The sequence below is a fragment of the Aspergillus lentulus genome (assembly GCF_001445615.1).
Source record: "Aspergillus lentulus DNA, contig: Alt04, strain: IFM 54703, whole genome shotgun sequence".
Lineage (NCBI taxonomy): Eukaryota > Fungi > Ascomycota > Eurotiomycetes > Eurotiales > Aspergillaceae > Aspergillus > Aspergillus lentulus.
The window spans coordinates 23,336-49,810 of record NW_028322122.1 but is presented as its reverse complement, the minus strand read 5'-3'; the positions used below and the strand labels follow the sequence as shown (position 1 = coordinate 49,810).

At 53.8% G+C, this 26,475-nt stretch overlaps 6 protein-coding genes across 6 annotated transcripts; 3 read left to right on the top strand and 3 right to left on the bottom strand.

Annotated features, from left to right (window-relative positions):
* Positions 1 to 2,518: 2,518 nt before the first annotated feature.
* ALT_1297 (conidial yellow pigment biosynthesis polyketide synthase) lies at positions 2,519 to 9,153 on the top strand (the record flags this gene model as incomplete). The annotated part of the gene is made up of 3 exons (XM_089599134.1): positions 2,519 to 2,808; positions 2,864 to 9,006; positions 9,059 to 9,153. The coding sequence occupies 3 exons, from the start codon at positions 2,519 to 2,521 to the stop codon at positions 9,151 to 9,153; spliced, it is 6,528 nt and encodes a 2,175-aa protein (XP_089456280.1).
* A 515-nt stretch (positions 9,154 to 9,668) lies between these two features.
* Positions 9,669 to 12,294, bottom strand: ALT_1296 (uncharacterized protein; the record flags this gene model as incomplete). The annotated part of the gene is made up of 2 exons (XM_089599133.1): positions 9,669 to 9,814; positions 11,070 to 12,294. The coding sequence occupies 2 exons, from the start codon at positions 12,292 to 12,294 to the stop codon at positions 9,669 to 9,671; spliced, it is 1,371 nt and encodes a 456-aa protein (XP_089456279.1).
* Positions 12,295 to 12,902: 608 nt separating this feature from the next.
* Positions 12,903 to 14,778, bottom strand: ALT_1295 (putative general amidase; the record flags this gene model as incomplete). The annotated part of the gene is made up of 3 exons (XM_033561700.2): positions 12,903 to 13,066; positions 13,125 to 14,406; positions 14,470 to 14,778. The coding sequence occupies 3 exons, from the start codon at positions 14,776 to 14,778 to the stop codon at positions 12,903 to 12,905; spliced, it is 1,755 nt and encodes a 584-aa protein (XP_033417591.2).
* A 307-nt stretch (positions 14,779 to 15,085) lies between these two features.
* On the bottom strand, positions 15,086 to 16,029 carry ALT_1294 (carboxymuconolactone decarboxylase family protein; the record flags this gene model as incomplete). The annotated part of the gene is made up of 2 exons (XM_033561701.2): positions 15,086 to 15,783; positions 15,837 to 16,029. The coding sequence occupies 2 exons, from the start codon at positions 16,027 to 16,029 to the stop codon at positions 15,086 to 15,088; spliced, it is 891 nt and encodes a 296-aa protein (XP_033417592.2).
* Positions 16,030 to 16,416: 387 nt separating this feature from the next.
* ALT_1293 (putative MFS drug efflux transporter) lies at positions 16,417 to 18,114 on the top strand (the record flags this gene model as incomplete). Its single annotated transcript, XM_033561702.2, has 1 exon — positions 16,417 to 18,114. One exon carries the CDS (start codon positions 16,417 to 16,419, stop codon positions 18,112 to 18,114), a length of 1,698 nt encoding a protein of 565 aa, XP_033417593.2.
* A 1,054-nt stretch (positions 18,115 to 19,168) lies between these two features.
* On the top strand, positions 19,169 to 26,286 carry nrps7 (putative nonribosomal peptide synthase; the record flags this gene model as incomplete). Its single annotated transcript, XM_033561703.2, has 2 exons — positions 19,169 to 23,559; positions 23,616 to 26,286. 2 exons carry the CDS (start codon positions 19,169 to 19,171, stop codon positions 26,284 to 26,286), a joined length of 7,062 nt encoding a protein of 2,353 aa, XP_033417594.2.
* Between the last annotated feature and the right edge of the window lie 189 nt (positions 26,287 to 26,475).

The window sequence follows — 26,475 nt, the reverse complement described above, 5'->3', positions numbered from 1 at the left end:
CAGAATTTGTGGAGTATCTCGGAGAAGCTTCATATTCTTGCCGCTTGGTGTCAATACGAGCTCCCAACGCCGGAGGAATGGAACCCCTGCGCACCGATAGTATTCACCCGGTCCGGCAAGTCACCATGCAGTTGTTGATGGAACTACCTGTTCAGAGGATAGATCGTGTGGGATTTACCTACCGGATGTGAAGCCGCCTGGATAGAACCATAGCCTCTACAGTCATGCTTTACATGAATCCCGTACTCTGACTAAAAATGTTTCGATGATCCTCCTCTTGTGTCGATGGTTACATTGCATGAAGAGCGAGCTAACAGATTTTCCGACTAATCTGTGTAGATTTAGCAATCCGGCCCGTTATCCTGGACGGTTATCTCATATAAGCCATTTCGGTGATCATATTTCCCACATGATACAGATCTGTTACCACGGCCTGGAACGCATTCGTGCTGCCCGTCTTCCGTTTCCACTACCTGAAGCGCCAGAAGACGAGCCGCGTGCCTCCTTATGGCCAGCTGGCCTGCGATACCCTTACTCCCTACGACAGAGGTAATAATACTTACCCTTTCCGGAATCTGGATATTTGCCGATGACGCAATTAGATAATGTATTTGATACCCTGTGCAAGGAGCATGACGCTACTCGCTCGATACGAGGGAACTAAAGCACCGGATACGAGGAGAGTAAACCGTCCTGCACCAAGTTCTCCGTTCCACCAGTGAGCAACTTTTTAGGGGCCCATGCTCTATCAGACAGTTTTGACTGGAAGCTACTAGACAGACTCATTGCTTATCTCCAAGTTGGACTCGGCACCGGAAGGTCCTTATGCTTGTATGATCGACGAGCTCTCGGATTCGCATCTGCAAAATCATGATCTGCTTCTATGCAGCCTCTGCTACATCCCCGTTGTATTGGGAGCGGTTCCTTGGGCAATGCCTCTGCTTTGCCGCCGTCAAGAAACGACTGATGCCGGTCAAGCACCTGACGTACGCTCCCTTGATTCTTCTGATTGGGAAGATCCGCAGTTGGACCATGGACTCGTTCTGCATGACCAATGCCAAATGTTGAGGGTATCCTTCCGCCTCGTGAAGATCAGCCAAGGACAGAGGCGCTGGCCCAGCATTGCCGAGACCGGGAAGGCGCTGATAAGCAGTCACGGATGTAGATGGCTTCAAGACTTAGCATGCGCCACTGGCCATGGCGGGCGGCAGCGCTAGCATCGGGACCTGTCGGCGCCTGCACACATCTTGACTGACGATTGGGGAAACGGCGTTCTTCAACGGCCTATCGCGCCATACAACCATTACTGGCGTATTGGGTCTTGTCAATGCAGCAGAAAGATCCTACCCTCTATATCAGACTCGATATAGTCCGGGGCTTGGTAGTCACCACATCCGTGCCTGTACGCCAGCAGACGTACAGTGCCAGAGAACTGCAGATCCGCCATAACCTTCAACGAATCAAGTACCCCTTGCATGATTCCCGCGCTCACCGGCCACAAGATAGACGTTCACCTAAAAAAGAAAAGAAAAAAAAAAGGAAAGTCCGGTAGCAATATCGGCTAAATGCACCTCTGCAGTAACCCAGTACGGTTTGAGTACGGATGCCAGAAGCACCGATAGCTGCCGTCTACACTGATAGACAATGGGTGAGTAGTACGATGCCGTACTCCTCGCTCCAGTGTTGATACAGGATTCGGAGGTAGTTTGTCTAGGCCGATATGTATTGCAGGAGCCTGACACTCCTTAGCCTTGCAGAGAAGATTTCAAATCCCCGTTGAGGGACAATGAATTACTCGTATTAACGCCCGTACCGCTGAACCGCATTTAGTAGCCCATGCAGAAATCTTGCCAGTCATATTTGGTTCCATCTATCCAGCTGCAAGCCTGTCGTAGTAGACATCAGGGCATTATTGACAACTGCTATCTTCTAGAAAACAGTAGTAGATCGGCTCGGATGAGCCCGTAGGAGCAGCTGCCAGAGGACAAGATCGCATTGCAGCCCTCATACAATCTTGATATATGAGCAATCATGTATATGATCGAGGAGATTCACATGGCAGAGCACATTGTATGACACGTCCATGGCATGCCACGGGCGTACGCCAGACCCACATTTGCTACCACCATGACTGCAAGGTGGCGTTCATGCCTTCGGACGTAATAACTCCAGCCAGGTATCGATCTGGCGGAGATTGCTTGGGCCTCCAGGCCAGGATGCATATCCGTGTTCAACCCCAGCAAGCGTAAGCCGGCGCGGGAAATTTGAGCTACATCAGGGGAGCAGGGCAATCAGAGGATACCTTTTTCGCGCCGGAAGAGCAAAGGGCGCCTGTCAACATTACCAAGCATCATTACAACTCAAGCCTGGGGGAAAGACATCTATCTGGATGCATTTCCCGTCCTTCCAGGGCTATATAATCTCAGTATATCGACTGGCTTCCACACTTTTGGTCTCCCCAAAATATCAAACAGCAGCACTGTCTTTGCACATTCCCAGGCCGTATAATTCCTTCAAGATGTCTTTCACGCATATCCTCGCTTTCCCTGACCAGCATGCAGACCTTCTAGGTGCAATGTACGACTTGAATGTGCGATCCAAGACGCGTTCTCTGCTCCGCACCTTTCTCTCCGCAGCTGCGGCCGTGGTCCATGAATACGTTGATAGCTTGGACCGCCCCGAACGTGCAAGGGTGGGTTCATTTGAGGATCTTGTTGATCTCGCCGAGCGATTCGCGAAGCAAGATCATCCAAGTGTGGTCGCTGAAATAGTTCTCTTCACCACGGTTCAGATGGGCCAGTTGCTAATGTAAGTGCTTACGCCCGAACATTTGGAAAACTGTGCTGACGAATGTGCCCCATAGCCTTGCAGAGGACAATTCTTCCATCCTGTCTGGTACAACCGGTGACGTGGTGCTCCCTGTTGGATTTGGAATTGGATTGATCGCGGCCTCCATTGCGGCCACGGTGACCAGCACCGACGCTATAATATCTCTAGGGTTGCAAGGCATAGGGATCGCCGTCCGTCTAGCCGTCGCCTTAGAGCGGACGGGGAGGGCTATTCAAGACTCAAACGGCATATGGGCCCTTGCCGTCCCCGCCTTCAGCCAGAGCGGGCTAGAGCAGCAACTGGAAACTGTCAATAGCACGCTAGGACCACTCCACCAGGCGTATGTTGGTCAGGTCTTACCTGGGAGTGTGGTCTTGTTCGGACCACCTTCCACCCTGGACACAGTAGCGCAGGGACTCGGGCTCGCTTCAGTGGTGACAAGGCCGGATACCTTCAGCCGGTGTCCGATGTATGGCTCACATCTGCCACCCCTCGACGTCGACCAGGTAGTTGCTGCCTCGGCGGCCCTCGAATTATACCAAGTCAAGAGGCCTCTTTTCTCTGCCCACTCTTCTACTGGCTCACGTTCTGCTAGCACCCTGGCAGAACTGTTGCGCCGGGTGGTCGTCGAGATCGCACACAAGCCCATGCATATCGAGAAGACAGTGGGCGCCTTAGCGGCCGCTATTGATGCATCTACCAAAAGCGACGTGGTCCTGACAACGGTTGGCTCAACTTGGGATGCATCTACCATACAGGAGCTCCTCGTGCAACATGGACAAACTGTCTCCCTCGGCGAATTCCCGTCCTGCCCAACGCCTTTTGGCAGCAGTCTCGACAGCATCCCGCCAGACGCAATTGCTGTTGTTGGCATGTCTGGACGCTTCCCTGAGAGCGACACGCTGGATGAGTTCTGGCGCCTCCTGGAAACAGGAACAACCACGCATCAAGAGATTCCCCGCTCGCGGTTCTCCGTGGATGACTTTTACGACCCTTCTCGCTCCAAACACAACGCTCTGCTCGCACGCCACGGGTGCTTCATCAAAAAGCCGGGCGACTTTGACCACCGCCTGTTCAATATCTCGCCACGCGAAGCTTTGCAAATGGACCCTGTGCAACGCATGCTGCTTATGACCACATATGAAGCGTTGGAGATGGCCGGCTACACGCCTGCTAGCGATGCGGAGCACAAGCAGTCCCCGCCGAGGATCGCCACCTACTTTGGCCAGACGACGGACGACTGGAAGACGATCAATGAACAGCAGGGCATTGATACGCATTTTCTGCCAGGCGTCAACCGTGGCTTCGCGCCCGGCCGCCTGTCCCATTACTTCCAGTGGGCTGGTGGTTTCTACGCTATTGATACCGGGTGTTCCTCGAGCGCCACCGCCGTCTGCCTTGCTCGCGACGCCCTCGCGGCAGGTAAATACGACGCGGCCGTTGTTGGTGGCGGCACGCTGTTGACTGCACCCGAGTGGTTCGCCGGTCTGAGCCAGGGCGGCTTTCTATCTCCCACGGGTGCTTGCAAGACTTACTCCGATCGTGCTGACGGGTACTGCCGCGGCGAGGGCGTCGCGGTTGTCGTGCTTAAACGTCTGTCCGATGCCATCCGGAACAAGGATAACGTCCTCGCTGTCATCGCTGGTGCGTCTCGCAACTGTAACGCTGGCGCAGGGTCTATCACGTACCCAGGCGAGGAAGCACAAGCGGCCCTGTACCGTCGCGTGCTGCGACAGGCGGCGGTGCACCCGCACGACGTCAATGTCATCGAAATGCACGGCACTGGAACGCAGGCGGGTGACCGTGTGGAGATGCATGCCGTGCGAAGCGTATTTGCGTCCAAAGAGGGACCTCGTCGCCCCCAGCCTCTTATCGCCGGCGCGGTCAAGGCGGCTATCGGGCATAGCGAGGCTGCAGCAGGGGTCGTATCGCTCATAAAGGCAATCCTGATTCTCCAACGAAACTTCATTCCCCCGCAACCGGACCAGCCTTTTGCGCTGAACCCGCATCTGGTTCCCCTGTTAGGGAGTGAGATCCAGATCGCGAACGGCCAGCCATGGCCTCCAAATGGAACGACTCCTCGCTATGTCTTCGTCAACAATTTCGACGCTGCGGGGGGCAATGTGAGCATGATCATCCATGACCCCCCTTCCTTCCTCTTGCCGGCGCCCCCAGCGGAGGACGATCGGCAGTTTCATGTTGTGGTCACGTCCGGTCGCACGGAAACAGCACTTGAGGCAAATAAGAGCCGCCTACAGCAGTACCTCACACAGCACCCCGACACGCGACTATCCGACCTGGCTTATACCACCACTGCGCGCCGCATGCATCATATTCACAGAGCAGCGTACGTAGCAACCTCCACAACAGAGCTCCTCCGTCAACTTGAACGCCCGGCAGAAGCGAATAACAAGTCAGCACAGCCGACGCCGGGATCGTCGGTCGTCTTTGCTTTCACCGGCCAGGGCAGCCAGTACGTAGGCATGGGTGGCAAGTTATACCGCACGTCACCCACCCTCCGGGCCCTGCTCGACTCATACCAGACCCTCTGCAGGGCGCAAGGCCTGGATTGCCAGTTCCTTGATGCGATTCACGGATCCTCCTCCCTGGGTGCTGCGCCTAGTGAGCGCGATATGCAGGTAGCTACCGTCGCGCTCGAGATCGCGCTCGCTCAGTATTGGCAGTCGCTGGGACTCCGTCCGACACTGCTAATCGGACACAGTCTGGGCGAGTACGCAGCGCTCTGCATTGCTGGTGTGTTATCTGTGGCTGACGCCCTGGCCCTGGCCCACGAGCGTGCGACGCTCATCTTCTCCCGATGCACCCCAGGTGAGTCCGGCATGCTGGCAGTCGGTCTTCCAGTGCGCACCATCCGATGGCGGTTGCGGGATTCCGCAGCAACAGCCGGATGCGAAGTCTGCTGTGTCAACGGTCCCTCTAGCACTGTCGTCGGCGGTCCGGTCGCCGCCATCGAGGCACTCGATGACTACCTCAAGTCGGACGAGAGCAATGGCAAGGTGCCCACGACTCGCCTGCGCGTGCCGCATGCATTCCACACTCAATACATGGACCCTGTGCTCGATGATCTTGAGACCAGAGCGGCCAGGGTATGCTTCCGTCCGCCCACTGTCGCTGTGGCATCGACACTCCTCGGCCGGGTCGTACAGCCGGGCGAGGATGACGTCTTCAACGCGCAGTACATGCGACGGCACACCCGTGAGCCAGTCGTATTTATGGATGCTGTACGTGCCTGTGAAACGGCAGGGCTCATTGAGGAACAATCCTTTGTTGTCGAGATTGGACCCCACCCCACGTGTGTTTCTCTGATGACAGCCTGCCTTGACCGGGTGACGGTGAATGCGTATCATAGTCTACGCCGCGGGCGTGACGATTGGGAGTCTGTTTCGGAGTGTCTGGCCGCTGCATATCGGGCACAGCTTCCTGTCGATTGGACAGAGTTCCATAAGGATCATCTTGATAACCTACGCTTGCTGCCTGGATTTCCGACGTACGCGTTCGACATGAAGAGCTTTTGGCACTCGTATAAGACCGATAAATCTCGGAATGTTCCTGACAGCGCAGGCCAAGAGAGTTCACAACTTTCGTCTACATCCTTACATTCGGTCCTGCAACTGCGGAAGGAAGAAAGCCGGCTGCTTGGGACCTTTTTAGTGGACCTTACCGACCCACAGCTTGCAAAGGCCATCGGCGGCCACGTCGTGGATGGTGTGGCCATCTGTCCAGCCAGCATCTTTATTGACATGGCATATACAGCGGCGTCATACCTCGCAAGAGAGAGCCGCCACGACGCTGCTCCACAAGTGGTACTCACCACCTACGAACTGACTGACCTGCGCATGCAATCTCCTCTGGTTCTTCGCGACTCAGATCCCGATGTGCCTCGCGTTGAGGTGGAATCAGTTCTTGACAAGTCCAAAGATATTGTCAGCGTCCGCTTCTTGACCCGTCAGGAGGCATCGTCCGTGGAGTACGGATCCTGCGTGGTTCGGCTGGGACAATCAGCCACGCCGCACGTGCAGACATGGTCCCGGATGCGGCCCTTGGTGAAAGCGCGCATTCAGAGTCTGCACAACGCAGTCAGGCCAAGAGAAGTTCACGCAATGGACCGCCGGCTATTCTACAAGATCTTCTCCGAAATTGTTGATTACTCTGCACCCTACCACGCAGTGGAGGAGGCCATAGTAGCAGCCGACTTTCGCGATGCGTCCATTGCCCTCTTACCAACGCCAGCCGGGAAGTTGGGCAACTTTGCCTGCAACCCTGTCGCCGTCGACGCCATGATTCATGTTGCTGGCTTCTTGCTTAACGCAGACGTGAAAAAGCCCAAGAACGACGTCCACATTGCCAATCACATCGGTTCATTGCACGTCCTCGGCGATTTCTTGTCAGACAAGCCATACATGGCGTACGCCACCGTTCGACAGCAGGATGCCAAAACCGGAATAAGCCTGTGCGATGTCTATGTAATTGATAATGAAGACCACCTTGTGGCGCTCTGCACCGATATCAGCTTCAAAAAGCTCGATCGTGACTTTTTTGCCTTGCTGACAGGGTCTACTCGCGCGCTACAAGCCAAACCACGTCCCATTATGAGCGTTAAACGCAGCCCGCGAGCACATTCGAGTCGAGCACCGGACACAACTGATTCTTCAGGAACAAGCACGCCCGATTCATCAGTGTCCCTGACGTCGTCCCAAAGCAGCATTTCCGACGCAGTTGATCTCGCGGCGGAGCTCTTCGAAGTGGTGGCGACACGAAGCGGCATCAGCGTTGCCGAATTAAAAGGATCAACGGGCATGACTACAACATTCACGGAGATGGGCGTCGACTCACAGATGAGCATCGCCATCCTCGCCGATTTTGAAAAGGCCACAGGGATGGAACTCCCAGCGGCGTTCTTCACTAATTTCCCCACGCCAGCCGCCGTGCAGAAGGAGCTGGCCAGTTCGCAACCGGTGGCGGATTTGTCTGAGCTACGGCGTGAACACACCATCCCCAAGGAGCAATCCAAGGATCTGCGTGACAACGCCCATCGCAAAACGGGCCCAGCGCCAAGCCAGCAGCTGTTTGCATTGGTAGCCGATGAGCTTGGCCTGGAAGCTCGCGACCTTACACCCACAACTACCTTTGAATCCATTGGTATGGACTCGATGCTTAGCATTAAAATTACGGCCGCGTTTCAACACGAGACCCAGATCGAGCTGCCAGCCGCCTTCTTTACCGAGCACCGAACAGTAGCGGCCGCCCAGGAAGCCCTAGACGGACCATCGGAAATGCAGGATCCGATTCCAAACGAGCCGCCGCTGAGCCAGTCTCCAGCCATTCCAGCGGTGAACACGAACCCAACGGAGGCCAGCGTCTACCGGCAACAGAAGATTGACAACGCGGTATCCCGCGCAGTCCTGATCCAAGGCCAGTCCCGCTCGCGCGCCGCCCCGTTATTCTTCACAACGGACGGCTCCGGCACGGTCGAGTCCTACATTCACCTCAAGCCGCTCCCCGCCGGCCGACGTATCTACGCGCTCGAGTCTCCCTTTGTCGACTGCCCCGAGAGCTTCGACCTCTCCATCCAGGAAATGGCCACCATCTTCCTCCGCACCATCCGACGCATCCAACCGCGAGGGCCGTATCTCATCGGCGGATGGTCAGCAGGCTCTATGTACGCGTATGAGGTCGCGCACCGCCTTGCACTGGAGGGAGAAACCATTTCTTCCCTCATTATCCTTGACATGCGCGCGCCCTCCCTCATTCCCACCGCCATCGTCACCGAAGACTTCGTTGATAAACTCGGCACGTTTGAGGGAATCAATCGTGCCCGCGAGTTACCAGAGGATCTGACGATGAAGGAGAGAACGCATCTCCTAGCGACCTGCCGCGCGTTGTCGCGGTATGACGCACCTGCCTTTCCTAAAGACCGGCAACCCCAGCACATTGCTGTCGTTTGGGCAAGACTTGGTCTCGATAATAGAGATGACGCACCCACTGCCGCCATGAACCGTCCAGGTGTAGATATTGGGAAACGTTTGGAGGAGATGAACTTGCAGGAGTTTGAACGATATTTTAACTCATGGTTCTATGGAAAGCGACTGGAATTTGGGACGAACGGGTGGGAGACGCTTTTGGGGGATCACATTGAGGTCCATACGGTAGATGGAGGTGAGTTATGGCTCCTGACGTGAGCACTATGGGGCGACGCTGACACTAGCAGACCATTTTTCCATGATGGCTCCACCGTTTTCAGAGGCTGTCGGGGCAATTGTCGTTGACACTGTCGCACGAGCCGTGGCGGAGATAGGGCTGTAGCCAGTTAAACCACACTTTCCGGTGTCCAATGTGTCTCAGAACAAGCGAACAGGGGACCTTTGTGGGACTTAATGACTCGGATGATCTGTGTTCTTTCAAAGTGAGCCCTTGGACATTACTCACTCTTGCCTTCAGCTAGGGCCAGTCGGTGTTCGAAAAGTATTTAATCTGTCGTGATTCAGAGAAAGGCCGATTGTTACTATCCAAATCCGAAAACATAAGGTTGTACGTGCAAGTTTAATATCAGCTTTATTTCCAGGGAGATACGGTGGGCAAAGAATTGTGCAGACAGCAGGTATCCAGTGCAGCCAACAAGTCTCAAAGGCCCCTAGGATAGCTAATATTAACCAGCCATACACTCCACTTTTCCACTTCGTCGCGGGGTTGACGTCCAATATGGCCAGCCTTAATTAGTGGTTGTGTGATATAATAGTTAAGACGGGGTGACGCCAGAAGGAAAAGACGTCAGATTTCGACGAGCTGCAGGCCGACCCGTCCACATTCCAGATATGACTCTACCTGTGATCGATATCCTGGAAGAAGCCAAAGCCCGTCGCGAGTTTCTCTTCGGGTTTGATGGCGCCCGGGACGGATGGACTGAGGACGTTGAGATTTATGCACTGGGATACCTCGAGCTGGAAGCCGCAGGAAACGAGGCAAACTACGATTATGCACGGTTAATTGATTCTCGAGATGCATATGATATTCGGACACGTATATATCAGGGCCAGCTTAGCCGAACCAGGTGACTTATCCTTTGCAGAGAACCAGACATGAATCAGATACATCCCAGCATACAAAAAGATCTTCGAATTCCGTCAATATTGGTCGAATGAAGATAACTCAAATTATCACAAGCCACCGGCCGCCATGTTTCCGTGCTGCATCAGAGGCGCAGGTCTCACAACAGTCATCTGTCCGCAGCAAGACATTTCTCTCAGGCACTCCACCACTGCAATCACCCATGATACCAGCAAGGACTAGCCAGCGGGCCCATTTATTTCCTTTGACCAAACAAATGCAAATACCACTCTCAGGAGACTCTGTCCACCTAAACCCGCTGGCTGTGACCGTCCCATCGTGCAATGTTGTCATGGTGGGACGCTGGCTCTGGTGAGGACATAATTCCGTTAATACACACGCCCACAAAGCACGGTGGAGCTCCCTATAGGATGCATGCAAGAAGATAGTCTTTCCTTTTGTGGCAGACTGGGCAGTTCCAATGTCCATATCTTCGAAACGAACCTCAAAACGCGTTGTCTGCCAAAACTCCCTCTCCCTACTACTGTAATATTCCTTTGGATCTGATACCGATGTCGCACACCTCGGTATATATGAACCACCGCTTTCTAAAACAACCGGGTCTGGTGGTGTATGGCCGCCCATCCATAGTTCATCCAGAATTCGAGATTTTTGCTCTTTTGTTACACTGTTGGTTGGTACTCCGCGCTTCGCATACAGATGCTGGCAATCAATTTCCGCAGGGTCATTATCGTTGAAGTTGCTGAGGAATATGCTCCATCCCCAGGCGCTGACAAGACTCATTCGCCTCCTATTTGACCTAGGCTGATCTGTGAATTCATGGGGGATTAAGAGTCTGGCGGCTATGTTAAACCAGTCAGCTTCAGTGATAAGCAAGTACTCCTTGCCGTTCCACTTCGAGAGCCGTTCATATATCCCGTCTCTTACGATAGAATATAAACCATGAAAACAGAATGCAAGCGGCATATCAGAACAGTCTAGAATATTGACAATCCTGCTGCATGCTAATAAAATCGTTGCGACCATCTTGATGAATTGGGCATATGAATGGATGTGCGATGTATCAGCAGTCAATGGAGAGAGATGCTCTGTATTGAGCTGCATAGAGTTGGCTGTAGAATCAGACTCGGAATATATGAGATCTTCAAGCAGACTCTCGACTGTTTGAGTCTTCAGTGCATCAGTATATGCGTCGACCGTGGCTTCGTTCCATTGGACTCCCTCAAAGAAGATCTCTGCCGCGTCTGTCAATCGCCATGATTCAACAGTATCCCGGGTCTGAATCAACGGCGTTGAAACGCCTTCTCCCTTTAAGTTAACACGATATAGAACGGGAGACACGACCCTGCAGAATGCCAAAGTAATGTACGCTAACTTCACACTCGAAGGAGCCATAGCATCATCCTTGGCTCTGAAGCGATTGACCAGTTTTGTGCCGTAGCCCTTGAGCCGACATCGTTCCTCGGCAATGATGCGGGCATGGATGTTATGCGACAATTCGGTTGACAGAATAATTTCCATCTTACTATCAAGAAGGTATACCGGATCTGTGGGCTCGATATGATCACACCACTTGATGGTGACTTGTGGGTTTGAAGACTGCCCGAAAAGAATGTCACCATCTGGGCTGCCGGTCAACAATACAGTAAGACCCAAAGTATAATGCGCCCATACTACCAGAGGGACCAATCCAGCTTGGTTGGGAACAGCCATGATTCGATCCTCTGGGAAGGCTTGAACTAAGCATAAATAATCCATCGCAGCAAGAAGCAAATTTGGACTGAGTACTCTCCATTGAAGCTCATCAACCCTGGTCTTGTTGGCCATAGATGTACAAGTTTTGGGAATCTGGGCCTCCACCAGACCGATATAGAGATCCCATGGGAAGTTGCTGGTCTGAGATGCACATACACGAAGAAACTCACAAACCCCTTCGTATTTTGCATCTGAATTCGAGTCGGGCACACCTAGGCGATAACGTTCATTGAGGCAGGCAACTAAATTCGAGGACAAGGTCATCCGCTCATGCATAAACCCAAGGAGTGACAGTTGAATAATCGTTGACAGATAATGTGATTCCTTCAGCGCTCGAATCACTGTAGGTCCAGGGCCAGAAGCCAGTCCTATAACACTGGATGGGTATATCTCTTCGAATCCCGGTGTGTTCACAGCGCTTTTGAAGTGCCTCTCCATTTTTGTATCTAATTTTGCTCTCCCAAACACAGTCGCAAGGTCTTCTTCGAGAATGAAGTCGGATCCCGTCTTTTTGAGCTCCCTGATTTGCTGAAGTATGGGACGAGTGACAACAGAGAGAGCCTCGCGGACCGGGAGAAGCTTGGTGAGCTCAACAGATAGCTGGAAGGAAGTCGGTAGAGCCATGGAAACCTGCTCGATATGTCTTCATATGATCCTTTGTTACGCGTGAGTGGACCTCTTGGTGGGCAAGGAAAAAGGGAAAAAAAAAAAAAAAAAAAAAAGGAATGGGAGTGAGGGGTAGTTGTAGTCTCGTACTTCTGTTCCCTGGATTACTAAAGGACTCAAGGATGGGATCAGGATCATCAGGCTGAAGCGTAGGTGCCGGATTAATAGCGGCCCCAATGAGAGGCCCGTTGCGGAAGGAATCTGGTTGGTGCTTGCAAGCCCATCGCTCAGACAAGAAAAGATCAGGCAGCTATGCTGAAACAGCCTATCTTGGCCATGAAACGTCAGAGAGGTAACCCCCTACGGAAGTCAGCCCTTCCTGGAATCACCGGTAACGAATCTCAGTTCGACTGCTCTCCCAGAGCTCTACATATATCATGGAACACATGTTGCCTGCGTTGCCTTGTCCTAGTCACAGTACAGTTGTTAGATTGGTCAGGAAACTAAGATACAGGTGAATGTGTACTAAGCGCCAACAAACAGTCGTGATTAAACCGAAACCTGTGGCATATGGGGGAAGGAATATGCAGGTTGATGGATACCGATCGCGATGCGTGACAGGTATGCTATGATCTGGGATTTGACTCCATCGCTCCTTTTTGCGCTTGAATGGCTCGATCGATGATTTCCATGGCTCTGAACAGTTCATAGTCATGTTGTTTCGGCGTGACCACCTGGATGCTTAAAGGCGAGTCCAGATATACCCGACGGTCGACGGATTTTCCCTGCCCTGTAGCACTCAGTCAGCCAGGGACATTTCTGACATATGAAGCAATCAGAATGCATACACAGTTCACGGTTTACTCTATCCCAGCTTCCCAGTACGGGAGAATCCATATCATTGCCGCTGTCGAGATCTGATTCCGTGAAATTGCGAACGGGGATCGTCCCAGCTGGACAGTCCAGAAGAACAAAGCTGGCTGTGTAGCCGATTGCATTGAACCGATCAATCTCGGGCACAGGATGAGGGGCGACGGGAGTAATAATCGCATCGATCCGTTTCGTGCAATCGCCATCCACTGTCCACATCCCAAGCAACTCCTTTTCAATATCAGATCTCTGTTCTTGTAGTTCAATTAGCTGCTCCAGGCTCAATGCCTCCCTTCGTTTCATTCTCTTCTGGAGCCATGGGATCAAAGGCTCTGAGGTGCTCTCAAGGAGATCCAGCAGGCTCCCCCCGCCGTCGGCGCCCATGAGCCGCCCTGCTATCCCCTGACATTTCCTCAAGGCTGGTGGCACTGGGATGTCAACTACCCGGACACCAGGAGTCCGCCGGAGAGAATCGACAACTTCGTCCAGGACTTGAGCAACTGGGGGAAGAGGTGTGACTAGATCGTCTGTCCTCAGCACCCCAACTGTAAACTCTCGCATCCGCTTGTCCGGCCCCAGGGACTCGCCCTTCCAGCGACCGGGGATGCAATCCTCCCCAAACCTCTCTGCTATGGGTATAATCTCTGCCAGGACAGTGCCCAAATCTGCCACAGACCGTGCCAGCGGTCCAGCAACGCCCTGGAGCGCAACCCGACCGAGACCGGGTGGCTGACCAGTTACCACTCCACCGAATGGAATCCGGCCGACGCTCGGTTTGAATCCGTACAGGCCGGTGCACATGGCAGGCACGCGAATACTGCCTCCAATATCAGTACCAAACCCGACCATGGACCCGCGCATCGCGACGAGGGCTGCCTCGCCACCGGAGCTGCCGCCTACTGTGAGCCGGTGGTTGAGCGGGTTCAAGGTGCGGCCGAAGACGTGGTTGTAGCTATCTGGGGCCGCCATGCCTTGCGATACATTCGTCTTGGCAACGATCACCGCCCCTAGTGACAGCAGCATGTTGACCAGCCGTGCATGAAATGTTGAAGGTTTGAAGGCCAGCGCGGTGAGGCCGATGCACGAGTCAACACCTTTGATTCGGAAACAGTCTTTGACGGAGACGGGAAGTCCGTGGAGAGGGCCGACGGGCCTTCCCGTGCGCTGGAGAACGCTGTCCAGATGTTGGGCCTGTTGTATGGCACTTGGAAAAAGCGGCTCGGTCAAACAGCGTGTAACCTGGTGAGCAATGGCCGCTCGCTAACCCCACGGGCGTACAGAGACACATATTTAGCGACGTCGATGTTGACCAGGGCAACCAACCTTGGAAAATGCCCTCACAACGTCCTCCGCGCTTAGCGTTCCCTGGCGCATCTGGGCCAAAAGCCCCCGGACATCCCAATTCTCGGTGATGCTGAGCTCTTTTGGGGTCAACAGGCCTGATCTTCGTGGGATATCCATCACATTCTCTCTCGGGTATGCTTGGCTACGTGTGACGGCTATTGGCGGAGAAAGCATGCCGGCGGGAATCAGACGAGCTGGGAGTCTCCATTCTGTGGGAATGCCAGAGTCCAGTTGTGCTTGTTTGCGCCGTGCAATTTCCAGATATGCTGGCTCCGACAATTGAGTCATGTTTGTCACTTTTGTACATGATTAATGAGTAGGTGGGGGAGTGAAGCGTGTCGGGGCTATTATATAAAGCTGACAGCTATCAAACCACTAGGCCAAAAAGGTGTCTAGCTGGCCGTTTCTAGCCAGTAGAATACTAGAAATGATCGGCATATTCTGATTGGCAAAGGATGTGATAAATCATAGGAGGATATTAATAATGCGCGTGTCCAAAAAGGAATAAGGTAGCAATAATTCTGCTCTTCTTACAACAAGCGTCTTTCTGATTGTGCATGGACCTGAGTCCTAGGAAGGTTGGAGTCTCTATTATTTATTCTAACCGCTGCTCGACGCTAACTGGCTGTAAATCACTGCTGTTCTTGGTGATTTTCTCCACAATCGACTGGTTTAAATGGGGAATGGGTTTGTCTTTCTGGACCCGGAGGCCTCGGGTGATGCGTGCGATCATGGAATAGAAACCCAAGACGATGAACACCTCGACGATCTCATCTTCGGTCATCAAAGTCTTTGCCCAGGCAATTGTTTCTTCCGTATTGGTCCAGGTGGCCACCGACTCGTCCACCAGAGTGATGATACACTGCTGGCGCTCGGTCCAAATGCCCATGGCGAACAGTTCTTCCGATTTCAACCCCTTCCGGAGCGCCTCGATCCTCTCGTCGCCCATGCCGTGCACACGCGACACGGGCTCATTGATGCCGAACAGATATTCGGCACCCACGGTGCCAGCCATGCGGAGAACAACGAGCTGGTAGTCTAAAATCTGGATCGTGCGTGTCTTGCCGTCCAACAGCGCATTGAGGGTGTCGAGGATCGGTGGGAACAGACCGGGAGACCGTGCGAACAGGCGAAAGACATTGCGATCAATTGGGAATGCCCTCAGTAACGCTGCGTTCCCTTCATGCGCGGCATCCGGGTTATAGATATCAATTCCCTGGACCAGCGGGTGGGAGGAGGTTGGCGTTTGGCCCGGCGGCGCGGATTCCATTGCTTGAGACATCATGCAGAGCACTGTCAATATTCAGTGCAGAGAGAACAGGAGTGGAATCGGATGTAGTCGTCACTTGGATCGGGACTCTGTCGTATGCTGTTGGTGACCCTATCATGCTGGGCGAGGCGGCTTGAAACGAGAGTGAGTATATAACCCAAACAGTAGTCTGAATGGCGTTCCCGAGTAACATCCGTGAACATTCCTTGGCCGTAGATCGTCTTTTCTCCAAGCATGAAGCCTAACTCTGGTTGGCTGCTCTCCTGCATGGCTTCACTTTAGTGTCGGCGGCAACGCTAATCCTCGCGCAGTTGATTTAGACGTCTCGCTCTTTATGTCTGCGCGGCAACGCTAATGGCCTCCCTTGTCAGTGTTAGATGAGTGATTTTAATAATAATAATCCAAAAGACAGGTCAACGAGCCCAGAGCGATTAATCATGCTGACAAATGGGTTTCAACTGTGGTGATTGCTCGGCTAGCACGAATTTGCCCTGCCGCCCATCTTAAGATCCAATATTCCAATGGCTCCTTCACGAATCCAGTCGACATCCATATAGACGAAAGTGCTATCCTGATCATTTTGGACAGTCGCCGTTCGGCATTTGATCTTGTGTTATCGGATGCCTAAACAGTTCCTGTCTTCTATGTCGGATACAATGGCGGCCGACAAGAAGCCGGCAAGCCTTGCGAGCAAGGACAGCAACCTCTCACCCACAGAGCGTGAGGTTTCGGAAAAGGCAATCTCGACTGACTCGGATATTGAAGCACAGGGAGGAGGAGACTCTGTGCCAGGGGATTCCAAGTCTCCCCCACGAGAGATCACCGGTTGGAAATGGTTCCTTGTCGTCTTGTCCATTTACAGTTCGCAATTCCTCTTCGCCCTCGACAACACCATCGTCGCAAACGTGCAACCCGTCATTGTGGGCCATTTCAACTCAGTCGAAAAGCTCCCATGGATCAGCGTCGCCTTCCTGATTGGCGCGGCCGGGACGAATCTGATCTGGGGCAAAGTCTTTGGTCAGTTCAACGCAAAATGGACTTATATCCTGTCGGTTTTTGTTTTTGAAGTCGGATCAGCCGTCTGTGGCGCTGCGCCCAATATGAACGCCTTGATCATTGGCCGTGCCATTTGTGGCGTGTCGGGATCGGGTATGTACGTCGGACTCATGACCCTCCTGGCGGCCACAACCACCATCCAGGAGCGACCCCTGTACGTTGGTGGAGGAGGCTTCATCTGGGGTGTCGGCACCGTCCTGGGCCCTATCATCGGCGGCGCGTTTACCGACTCGTCTGCCGGCTGGCGGTGGGCGTTTTACATTAACCTATGCGTCGGCGCCGTCTGTGCCCCAGTCTACCTCTTCTTGCTTCCCAACAAGGATCCCCGCCCCGGCGTCAGTCTGCGGGAGCGCGCCAACACAATGGACCATATTGGAGGTATCCTCACCATTGGCGCCATGGTGACTGGAGTCATGGCTGTATCGTTCGGTGGTGTGATGTATCCCTGGAATTCGGGGCGGATCATTGGTCTGTTTTGTTGCTCGGGGGTGCTCTTTATCCTGCTCGGCGTACAACAGGTCTTCACTATCTACACAAGTGTCGCGCACCGCGTGCTTCCTGTCGAGTTCTTCAAGAGTCGGACCGTGTTGATTCTGTTCGCCGCAACCGCCGCTGGTGGGACGGCCATTTTCGTCCCCGTCTACATGGCCCCGCTGTATTTCCAGTTCACCCGCGGCGACTCGACCCTGGAATCCGGCGTCCGTTTGCTGCCGTTTATCATTCTGATGATCGTCGCTGTCATGGCTAACGGCGCACTCCTCTCCAAATTCGGGATGTACATGCCGTGGTACCTTGTCGGAGGTATTCTGGTGGTCATCGGCGGCGCCCTGATGTACACCGTCGGCCTCCACACACCGGTGGCACATGTGTACGGCTACACCATACTCATTGGTGTTGGCGTGGGTTTCTTTGCCCAAGCATCATTCTCCGTCGCGCAGGCCACCGTGGCCCCGGAGCTGGTTCCCTCTGCCGTCGGTTTTATTTCCCTGGCCCAGATTACGGGAATCACACTGGCCCTCGCCATCGCCAACGCAGTGTTTTTCAACGAAAGTGTGAGGTCCTTGCGGACGATTCTACCTAGAGTGGATTCCGAGCAAATTAAGGATACGATTTCAGGCACCCGATCCGAGTTTTTCCAGAGTCTCGTTCCAGGCGTCCGCGAGCGGGTGCTGGAAGCGCTTGTGGACGCCCTCAGCAAGTCTTATATCTTGGTCATGACTGCTGGTGCCTTGGTGGCTGTGCTGAGCCTCCTGATGAAGCGCGAGAAGTTGTTTCTTGCTCCTTCCGGAGGACCTTGATGTTGGCAAACCATGAATCACGGCGTGGAGAACCCGACCTCCCACCTCATCCGGCTCTGCGTTTTATTAGAGAAAATTGCGCATCACTTGTTTCTTTGGCTGCCCATAGATTCACTTCCTTGTGTGTGTCGAACAGGGCAGTAAAGGCGTTGTTCAGCATGCAAAATCCTTGACCCTACGGGTTCATATCATCACAACCCCGGAGGCGAAGGCTTCCCTAATGAAATTTATTCTAGATAAGACTGAAATGACATGAATGAGAACAGGCAGATACCTATACTGGTATTCAACATAATCCCTTTCACCTAGCACCGAAGGTTACGAGTAGTGTATAAGAAGCCTGTAAAGAGAGTAGACCTCTAGTGGAAGAGAGCTATGCCACAGTATATGACCAAGGTACAAAAGTAGATTGATTGCCTGACTACCCATGGACAGTTGATACTATGCTGCTTTTCGGCCTCAATGCTTGACAAAGATGCTCCGCCGAGTGTCCTGTGAATGGCCCGTTGCCTCTGAACTACTATGCCCTTTGTCTTTGTCCGTATTGATCGATCATGAGGGGGCATGTGGTTGTTTCACTTGCACCTCCGAACCAGTCAATGGCCGGGGCCCGCGTGCAGTAGGCAGCATGCAACAGTCGATACCTGAAGAATATCAGGAATACGAGCGCCTTTCCTCGGCAGTCGGGTGTTTTCAGTGGCACCGGAGCGGCACGAGCATGCATGGCTCTCTTGCCAGAAGAGAGCAGTCCGCCTTGCTGCGGTCCCCACGCCGCGCGCAAAACTCAATGGTTAGTCCTCCCGCCAGGAACTAGCTCTCCATGCGGCAAGCCCTTCCCACGCTCCGGACGCACAGTGGCCCGGCGCACCGCGGTAGGTGTCGACATGGGTCGTATTGATGGCAGACCTTGCCGAACCCTGTCAAGCCAATGAAGTACCACATAGGCTGTATAGAGAGAACTTTAAACCCTGGGTCTACCTGGACCTGACAGTCAAACGTGAATAGGCTGTGCTTCATACGTCCTTCGGCCAGATATCATTCAACCTGATTCAATATGGCCCCATACATCGATTCGCAAGACGATTCTCCCTTGTCGGTAGACACCTTTTCACACGTTCAGCCTACCAAGGATGCCAATGTTGCATACCAGTACTGGAAAGAGCTCCTTCGCAGCGTCGGATCACAATCGCGGCTGGCATGCCTGCCTCTGGACCACCAATGGCCTCGTGCGGAAACGACAGTACTGACCTCCGACGGCCTGCTGGAGGCAGCCATGACGTTCGGTCGTACACACAATATCGCCCTGGAGGACTTGATATACGCCGTATGGGCTATCGTTTCTGCAAGGCAAACAGTTAGCGCCCAATCCACAGTCATGTTTACCGTTGGTGGCCGCAACCAACCCAGCGCCAAACAAGATACTACAGAGAATGGAGGAGCCGAACAGGACTACCCCTTGGTTCTATCCGTGCCTGTGGATGTGGATATCCTCTCGTGGGTTCGTCATGTGGGCACCGCTGCAGCCACAGCTTCTGCCCTGTCATACATTGGATACGATCGGATTATGCAGACAGCCTCGGGGATACGCCCCCAAGTGAAACTGTCAGTCACTTTCGAGGATGACAACCACGATACGATGACTCCAGATGATGACTTCCCCTTGGTATTCAACGTCATCGCCTCGGCCGGCCTGAAACTCAGCATGCGGCACAACGCTACCGTCCCAAGGGGGGATGTTCGAGCTCTACTGGATCGCTTTGCAGTAACACTACAACGGGTGACAGAGAACCATGATGCCAAAGTCTCGTCAGTCGATATCATGCCCCCAGCTGAAAGACAGCTACTGCTCGACTATGGCAAAGCCCCTCTCAAGCCGAAGAACGGTATGGTCCACTCTCTGGTCGAGGAACAAGCAAAAGTGCGGCCGGATGCAGCTGCGGTACAGTTTGAAACAGAACAACCGCTCACGTACTCTGCCTTGAGCAAACGCTCAAGTCAGCTGGCTCGTCAAATCCGCCAATATGGCGCCAAATATATCGCCGTACACCTGCGCATGTCTGCGGACTTCATCGTGGCACTTTTGGCTATTCTAAAATCTGGGGCAGCATACGTGATATTAGATCCCGACTCTCCCGTTGCCCGGAAATCATTCATCCTCGAGGACCTCCAGCCGGGCCTGGTCCTTGTCGATCACAGCACCGCAGGTGAGCTGGATAAGGAGGTCCAAATTAGTGACCTACTGTCTCAGTCCTCCAGCCATGATACCGGTGATCTCCTGCATGTCCAGGATCCAAGCAGCGTCGCATACGTGATTTACACCTCGGGGTCTACGGGGAAACCGAAACCGGTACTGCTGGACCACCAAGCTGCCTTTAACGGGCTGTTGGCCTTTCCGCCAGTTGCAGGCCTTCGCCAGTTGCTCTTCTTTAACCCAGCCTTTTCGGCGGCCCAGAGATCCATTTGGGCCACTCTCAGTGTCGGTGGATGCCTGTGTCTCGCCAGCAAAGAAAATCTTACCATCCACACGGCCAAGATGATCAATACCATGAATGTCAACTCGGTCGATATGACCTCGTCTACAGCGGCGTTGATATTGCCGGATGATGTACCGTCGCTTCGACGCATGGTGCTGGGAGGCGAGATGGTCAATCCCACTGTCATTCAGACATGGGAACACCGGGTCGAACTACTCTCGTCCTACGGCCTCAGCGAATGCACACAGCTCAACTGGCGTCATCGCTTGCAGTCGAATGTGAGCTCCCGCATGATCGGCCAACCATATGACACGACGACCTCCTATGTCCTTATTCCTGGCACCACGGAGCTTGCGCCTCTACTGGTCCCCGGCGAGCTGTGCCTCGGCGGTGCTCAGCTTGCCAGAGGATATTTGCATCACCCCGAAGAGACAACGACGCGGTTCATCCGGAACCCATTTGGGAAAGGCAGATTATACCGAACGGGCGATATGGCTGTCCGCCACGCTGACGGGTTGGTCGAGTTGGTCGGGAGGATCGATTTCCAGGTTAAGATCAATGGGCACCGGGTCGATCCGGGCGAGCCCAATTCGATTATTCAAGCCAACGAGGAAGTCGAAGACTCGGCCGTCGTTCCGGCCTCTGTGAACAACAGGGCGGTCCTTGTCGCTGCGGTCGTCAGTTGCCCCGACATCGACTGGGAGGCTCTTGTCGGCAAACTTCGGTTATTGCTGGCTGCCAAACTGCCACTCTACATGGTTCCACAGTTCTGGGTGTCCATGCCCGCATTGCCTGTGAACGCAAATGGCAAGGTTGACATGGTGGCAATCCGTAAGACGGTGGAGGCTCTAGGCGAGTCAGGCCAGCTGCTTCCCGAACGGTCTCACCTGGGATGTACGGAAGAAGGCAACTTGACTGAGAATGAGAAGGTGGTCCGGAGCCTGTGGGCCAGGATTCTGTCCCTCCCGGAGTCGGAGATCTCGCTTGGAGATTCATTCATCGCACTGGGCGGTACATCGCTTGAGGCTATTCAGGTCGTGTCACAACTCCAGGTAGTCCACGGACTCAGCCTCCGGGTCGAGGATATACTTCTTGGTGAGACGCTATCCCAAGTTGCAGCCGCCGTGCAACCACAGCTTGCAGAGGAGAAAGCGGACAACGATACCGCCTCTTCTGCGTTATTCCAAGTTGCAGCTTCCATTGAAAGCCTCGGCATCGGAATTTCGGAGATAGAAGACGCCTTTCCTGTGACACCTTTCCAAGAAGCGGCCATTGCAAACACAATGATGGGCGGTACGAGTTACATGTACAGTCGGTCCTACAGCTTTGAGGGCTACAGCGAGGATGATGTCAAGGCCGCCTTCGAGACCCTAATGAAGTCCGACGGGTGGCTGCGCACGACGTTTGTCCCCAACGGAACGACCTTCCTCCAGGTTGTGAAGAAAATGGCAGAGCTCCCTTGGGACACTTCTGACATGGACGTGACCGAGTACATGCAGAAACGTACGTCCATGGCGATGCATCCTGGGGGGCTATGGTGGAATGCGGCGGCCTTGCCTAACAACGTCCTCGTCATCACAGCTCATCACGCGCTTTTCGATTTCTGGTCCAATGAATTTCTGACTCAGGACCTCACATCTGTACTGCAAGGGACACCCCGAATCCAGCGACGTGGGTTCCGTCCCTACGTTGAGTATCTCCAACAACATGATGTCGTCGCCATGCAAAAGTTTTGGCAAGAGTATCTCGATGGTGCCGTGCCTAGCCGCCTTGGTTCCCAGGCTGCCCCTGAAAACACGGTTACTGCTGAGGTGCACTGTGACCTGAAGAGCACCGCATCGCAGCGCAGGGTCACACCAGGCGTTCTTCTGTACGCTGCGTGGGCCGTTGTTCTGGGCCTTGTCAACTCGACCGAGGATGTGGTCATGGGCGTGACGTTTTCTGGGCGAGATGCCCCCGTTGCAGGTGTGCTTCAAATGAGCGGCCCTACTCTCATGGTCGCTCCGCTGAGGGTCAAAGTCAAAAGCACTACACCATTGGACGCGCACCTGGAAAATGTCCAGTCCAACCTCTGGGCCGTCGCCAGGAATGCGCCATATGGGTTGCGGAAGGTCCTCAAGGCAAGCGGCCAGCCGAAAGATCTCTTTGACACTATGGCAAACTTCTTAATCAAAATCAACACACCCACGCCTCCTGGAGGACTAAGGCAGCTGCCCGAGAGCAACCTTGGAACGGTCGAATATACCAAACTTGAACTTCGCAACGAGAGCTTGGACCGCGTGACTCTGACCTCAACATTGGAGCCGGGGTATGCCCAGGCTCTTGCAGATACTCTCGCGACCGTCTTGGACACAGCCTCTGATGCACCTCTGACCAGACTTGGGGAGTTCAAGTTGGTGCAACCGGTGTCCCGTCTCATGGAGAGGGTCGATGATCCAGTGGGCAATGTGCCAGTTTCCGAGGGGCAGACTATCAAGGTCGAGGATCCAGCAGAGAGTCCAGATGCTGAGCTAGCTCACTCTGCGTTGCAGCGAATAGCCGCCTCCCATCCGTCCTGGACGGCGGTCGAGGACATCGCTGGAGCCCGGATCACGTACGCGGGATTAACTATCAAAATGAACCAGCTTGCAGGTTTGTTGAGAGAAAGGGGTCTGGAGCTGGAGCAGATCGTCCCCATCATGCTCGAAAAGTCGATCAACACCATTGTCGCCATGTTTGGCATTCTCGTTGCCGGAGGTGCCTTTTTGCCCCTTGGCCCAGAGAATCCCCGGGAAAGGAACTTGGGAATCCTTGAAGACTCGGGGGCCAAGCTCGTCATCACTGATCAAGTGAATGCGGAATTCTTTGAGGGCACCTCGTACGAAGTAATCATTATCGATGCCGTCGCATGGGACACAATTCCTCTCCAACGGCAGGTTGTGCCCGGGCTTAATCCCAATAGTCTTGCATATGTTATATATACCTCTGGCAGGTAAGAATATCGTCCCTGAAAAACCTATCGTGTTCACAGATTGATCTCTTTTGCAGCACCGGCAAGCCAAAGGGGACATTGATACCGCACAGCGCCATCGTCGCGGCCCTGGAAGGTATACTTTATGCTACGACCCAAGACAACTCCCGAAGGATAATGTGGTCGCTGAACTACACTTTTGACGGTTCTTTCTATCCTCTCTTTCCGACTCTGGCAACGGGTCGCACGCTGTGTGTCGCTCCCCAACACGTCATCGTTGGCAACCTCGCCGAAGTCATCACCAAGATGAGGGTTGACCAAATCAATCTAACCCCGACCATGGCCAGCCTTCTACATCCGGACGACGTGCCGACTCTGGAGATTCTAGCCACGGGAGGGGAGCCAGTCACTCACAACATGCTCAATGTCTGGGCGCCGCGCATTAAAGTTTACACCTCCTATGGCCCTACGGAAGCAACCATCTGTGTTACGACCCGGCAAGTCACCCCGGACATGAACATTCGCAACGTCGGCCGCCCATTCCCAAATACCACCGCGCTGATCCTTGACCCAGACACAACGGAGGAACTGCCCTCTGGTAGCGTTGGGGAGCTCTGCATCGCCGGTCCTCAGCTGGCCAGAGGCTACTTGAATCGCCCCGAGGCGACAAACAAGGCGTTCCAGGGTACTTCCAATCAACGGTTCTATCGAACTGGAGATCTTGCTCGATTGCTACCCAACGGGGAAATTGAGCTATTTGGACGCAAAGATGATCAGGTCAAAATCAACGGGCACCGAATGGAGCTTGGCGAAATCGAGAGCGTGATCAGGCAGGCGAATGTCTTCAGCCAGTGCGCCGTCATTGCCGCAACGGTCCTCAAGAAGAAGCAGCTCGTGGCATTCTGCTCTACATCGGTCCAGACACCGGGCGAGGCAACAGGAGAAGACCTGCTCCTGCCCCCAACGCAGTTGCCCGAGGTTGATCAAATTAAAGCGCAACTGACCACTCTTCCGCAGTACATGGTCCCTACCATATGGCTTCCTGTCTCCAAACTCCCGAGTCTGACCTCGGGGAAAATTGATCGGAAACGACTGACAGCTCTGGTTGAAGGCATGGCTGACAGCGTGCTGAAAGGCTACCTGCCCCATTCTGAAACGTCGGAGATCAACTCAGAAGCAGAGCGGGAATTGCAGTCGCTATGGTCTGCTCTGTTTGACACACCGGCCGAGGACATCCATGCCAATTCCACCTTTCATGCTCTTGGAGGGGATTCCATCTCCGCATTGAACCTGGGCAGTATGCTTCGTCGCCGCGGATACAAAATACAGATCAACGATATCCTGTCCAGCTCCACGTTGCGGGAACAAGCCGCGCTCATGGTCAAGGAACAATCAAATGGTGACAGCAGTGCTGCTGAAAATGTCCAGCAACTGGTGTACCAGCCATTGCAAGCTGTGTATGAACGTCTCGTGGAGCTTGGTGTCTCCAGAAACGACGTGGAGGACATCTATCCTTGCAGCCCGGGCCAGATTGAGTTCTTCACGCAAGGAGAGAAGCCTGACCGGTTCTGGCAGCTGATGGCCGTTCGCACGCTACCTTACGACTTGGATTTTGATCGTTGGATCTATCTGACAACTCAGCTTACGAAGAATAACCAGATCCTGCGCGCTCTGTATCTGCAGACCGACACCCAGGACCCCCAGACGCTGCTCCAGGTGGTGCTTAAGCACCCCATCCTCAATCTCGCCTATCGATCATACCGCACAGAGGAAGAAAAGCAGAGCATATTGGAAGCCGAGTGGCAAAGACCGTTTGATCCGGCCAAGCCATTCGTGCGGTACACGTTGCTTGAGAACACCCAGGGCACACGCGACCTGGTCATTAACCTACACCATTCCTCCTACGATGGAACCCTCCTTCACATCTTTGACGACCAATTCCAAGCCCTCAACCAGAACCAGCCTATCCAGCAGCCGACCTCTTTCAAAGACTTTATCACTCACTTCCTGCGCACACCGAAGCAGCCCCAGCTCGACTACTGGACCCGTCTCCTTCAAAACCACTGCTTCGACTTCCCAGCGGCCGTCACCGAACCAAAGCTGTCCAACACCGAGGTTGCAAAAATCGATGCATCCCTGGGCATCAACGACCTGGCCAGCTCCACGGGGGTAACGGCCCCAATCGTGTTCCAGACGGCCTACTCTCTCCTCCTGGCCCACCTCAGCGGCGCACGGGACGTGATCTACGATAATCTCGTAACGGGGCGCAACGTCGCCCTCGACAACCCGCAACTCATCAATGGGAACTGCGCCAACTTCTTGCCATACCATTCGCATGTAATGGAGGATATGCCCATTGAAACCCTGCTCCGGACCACACAGGCGGACTTTTGGGCCTCGACAGAGAACGGCCTCGTGTCTCTCGGAGAGATATATGAGGCTCTTGGTCGCGACCGGTCCACTGCAGCCGCCAAATGCCTCTTCTGCTTCCAGCCATTTGAGCCGGTCACCTCTCAGCAGGATCCAATGCGCTGGGTTGTCATGAAGATGAGCAAGAACCGGATGACTTTCAACTATGCCATCCAGATGGAGGTGGTCAAGGCGGCGGCCAAGGGCGAGTATATTGTGCGATTCGGCTACGATGAGAGAGCGCTCTCGTCCGATGAGGCTCGGACGGCGTTGGCATGGTATACTCGGTGTTTGGATGGCATGGTGAAAAGAAAGGTGGTGGGGGAGCTAAAGGTTTAGTGGTATAGTATCTCGACATGTTTGCTACACTATAGTATCTGAATATTTAAATATACCGGGTTTCTTTGGCTAAAGGGTTGGTTAGTAGTCTCATATTCGCATCGGTTGGTTGCTTGAGAATAGCAAGTTCGTATAGGTATATAGTTCGCCAGTCTGTCGTCTATATATCATGTCCGCATCAGGATATAT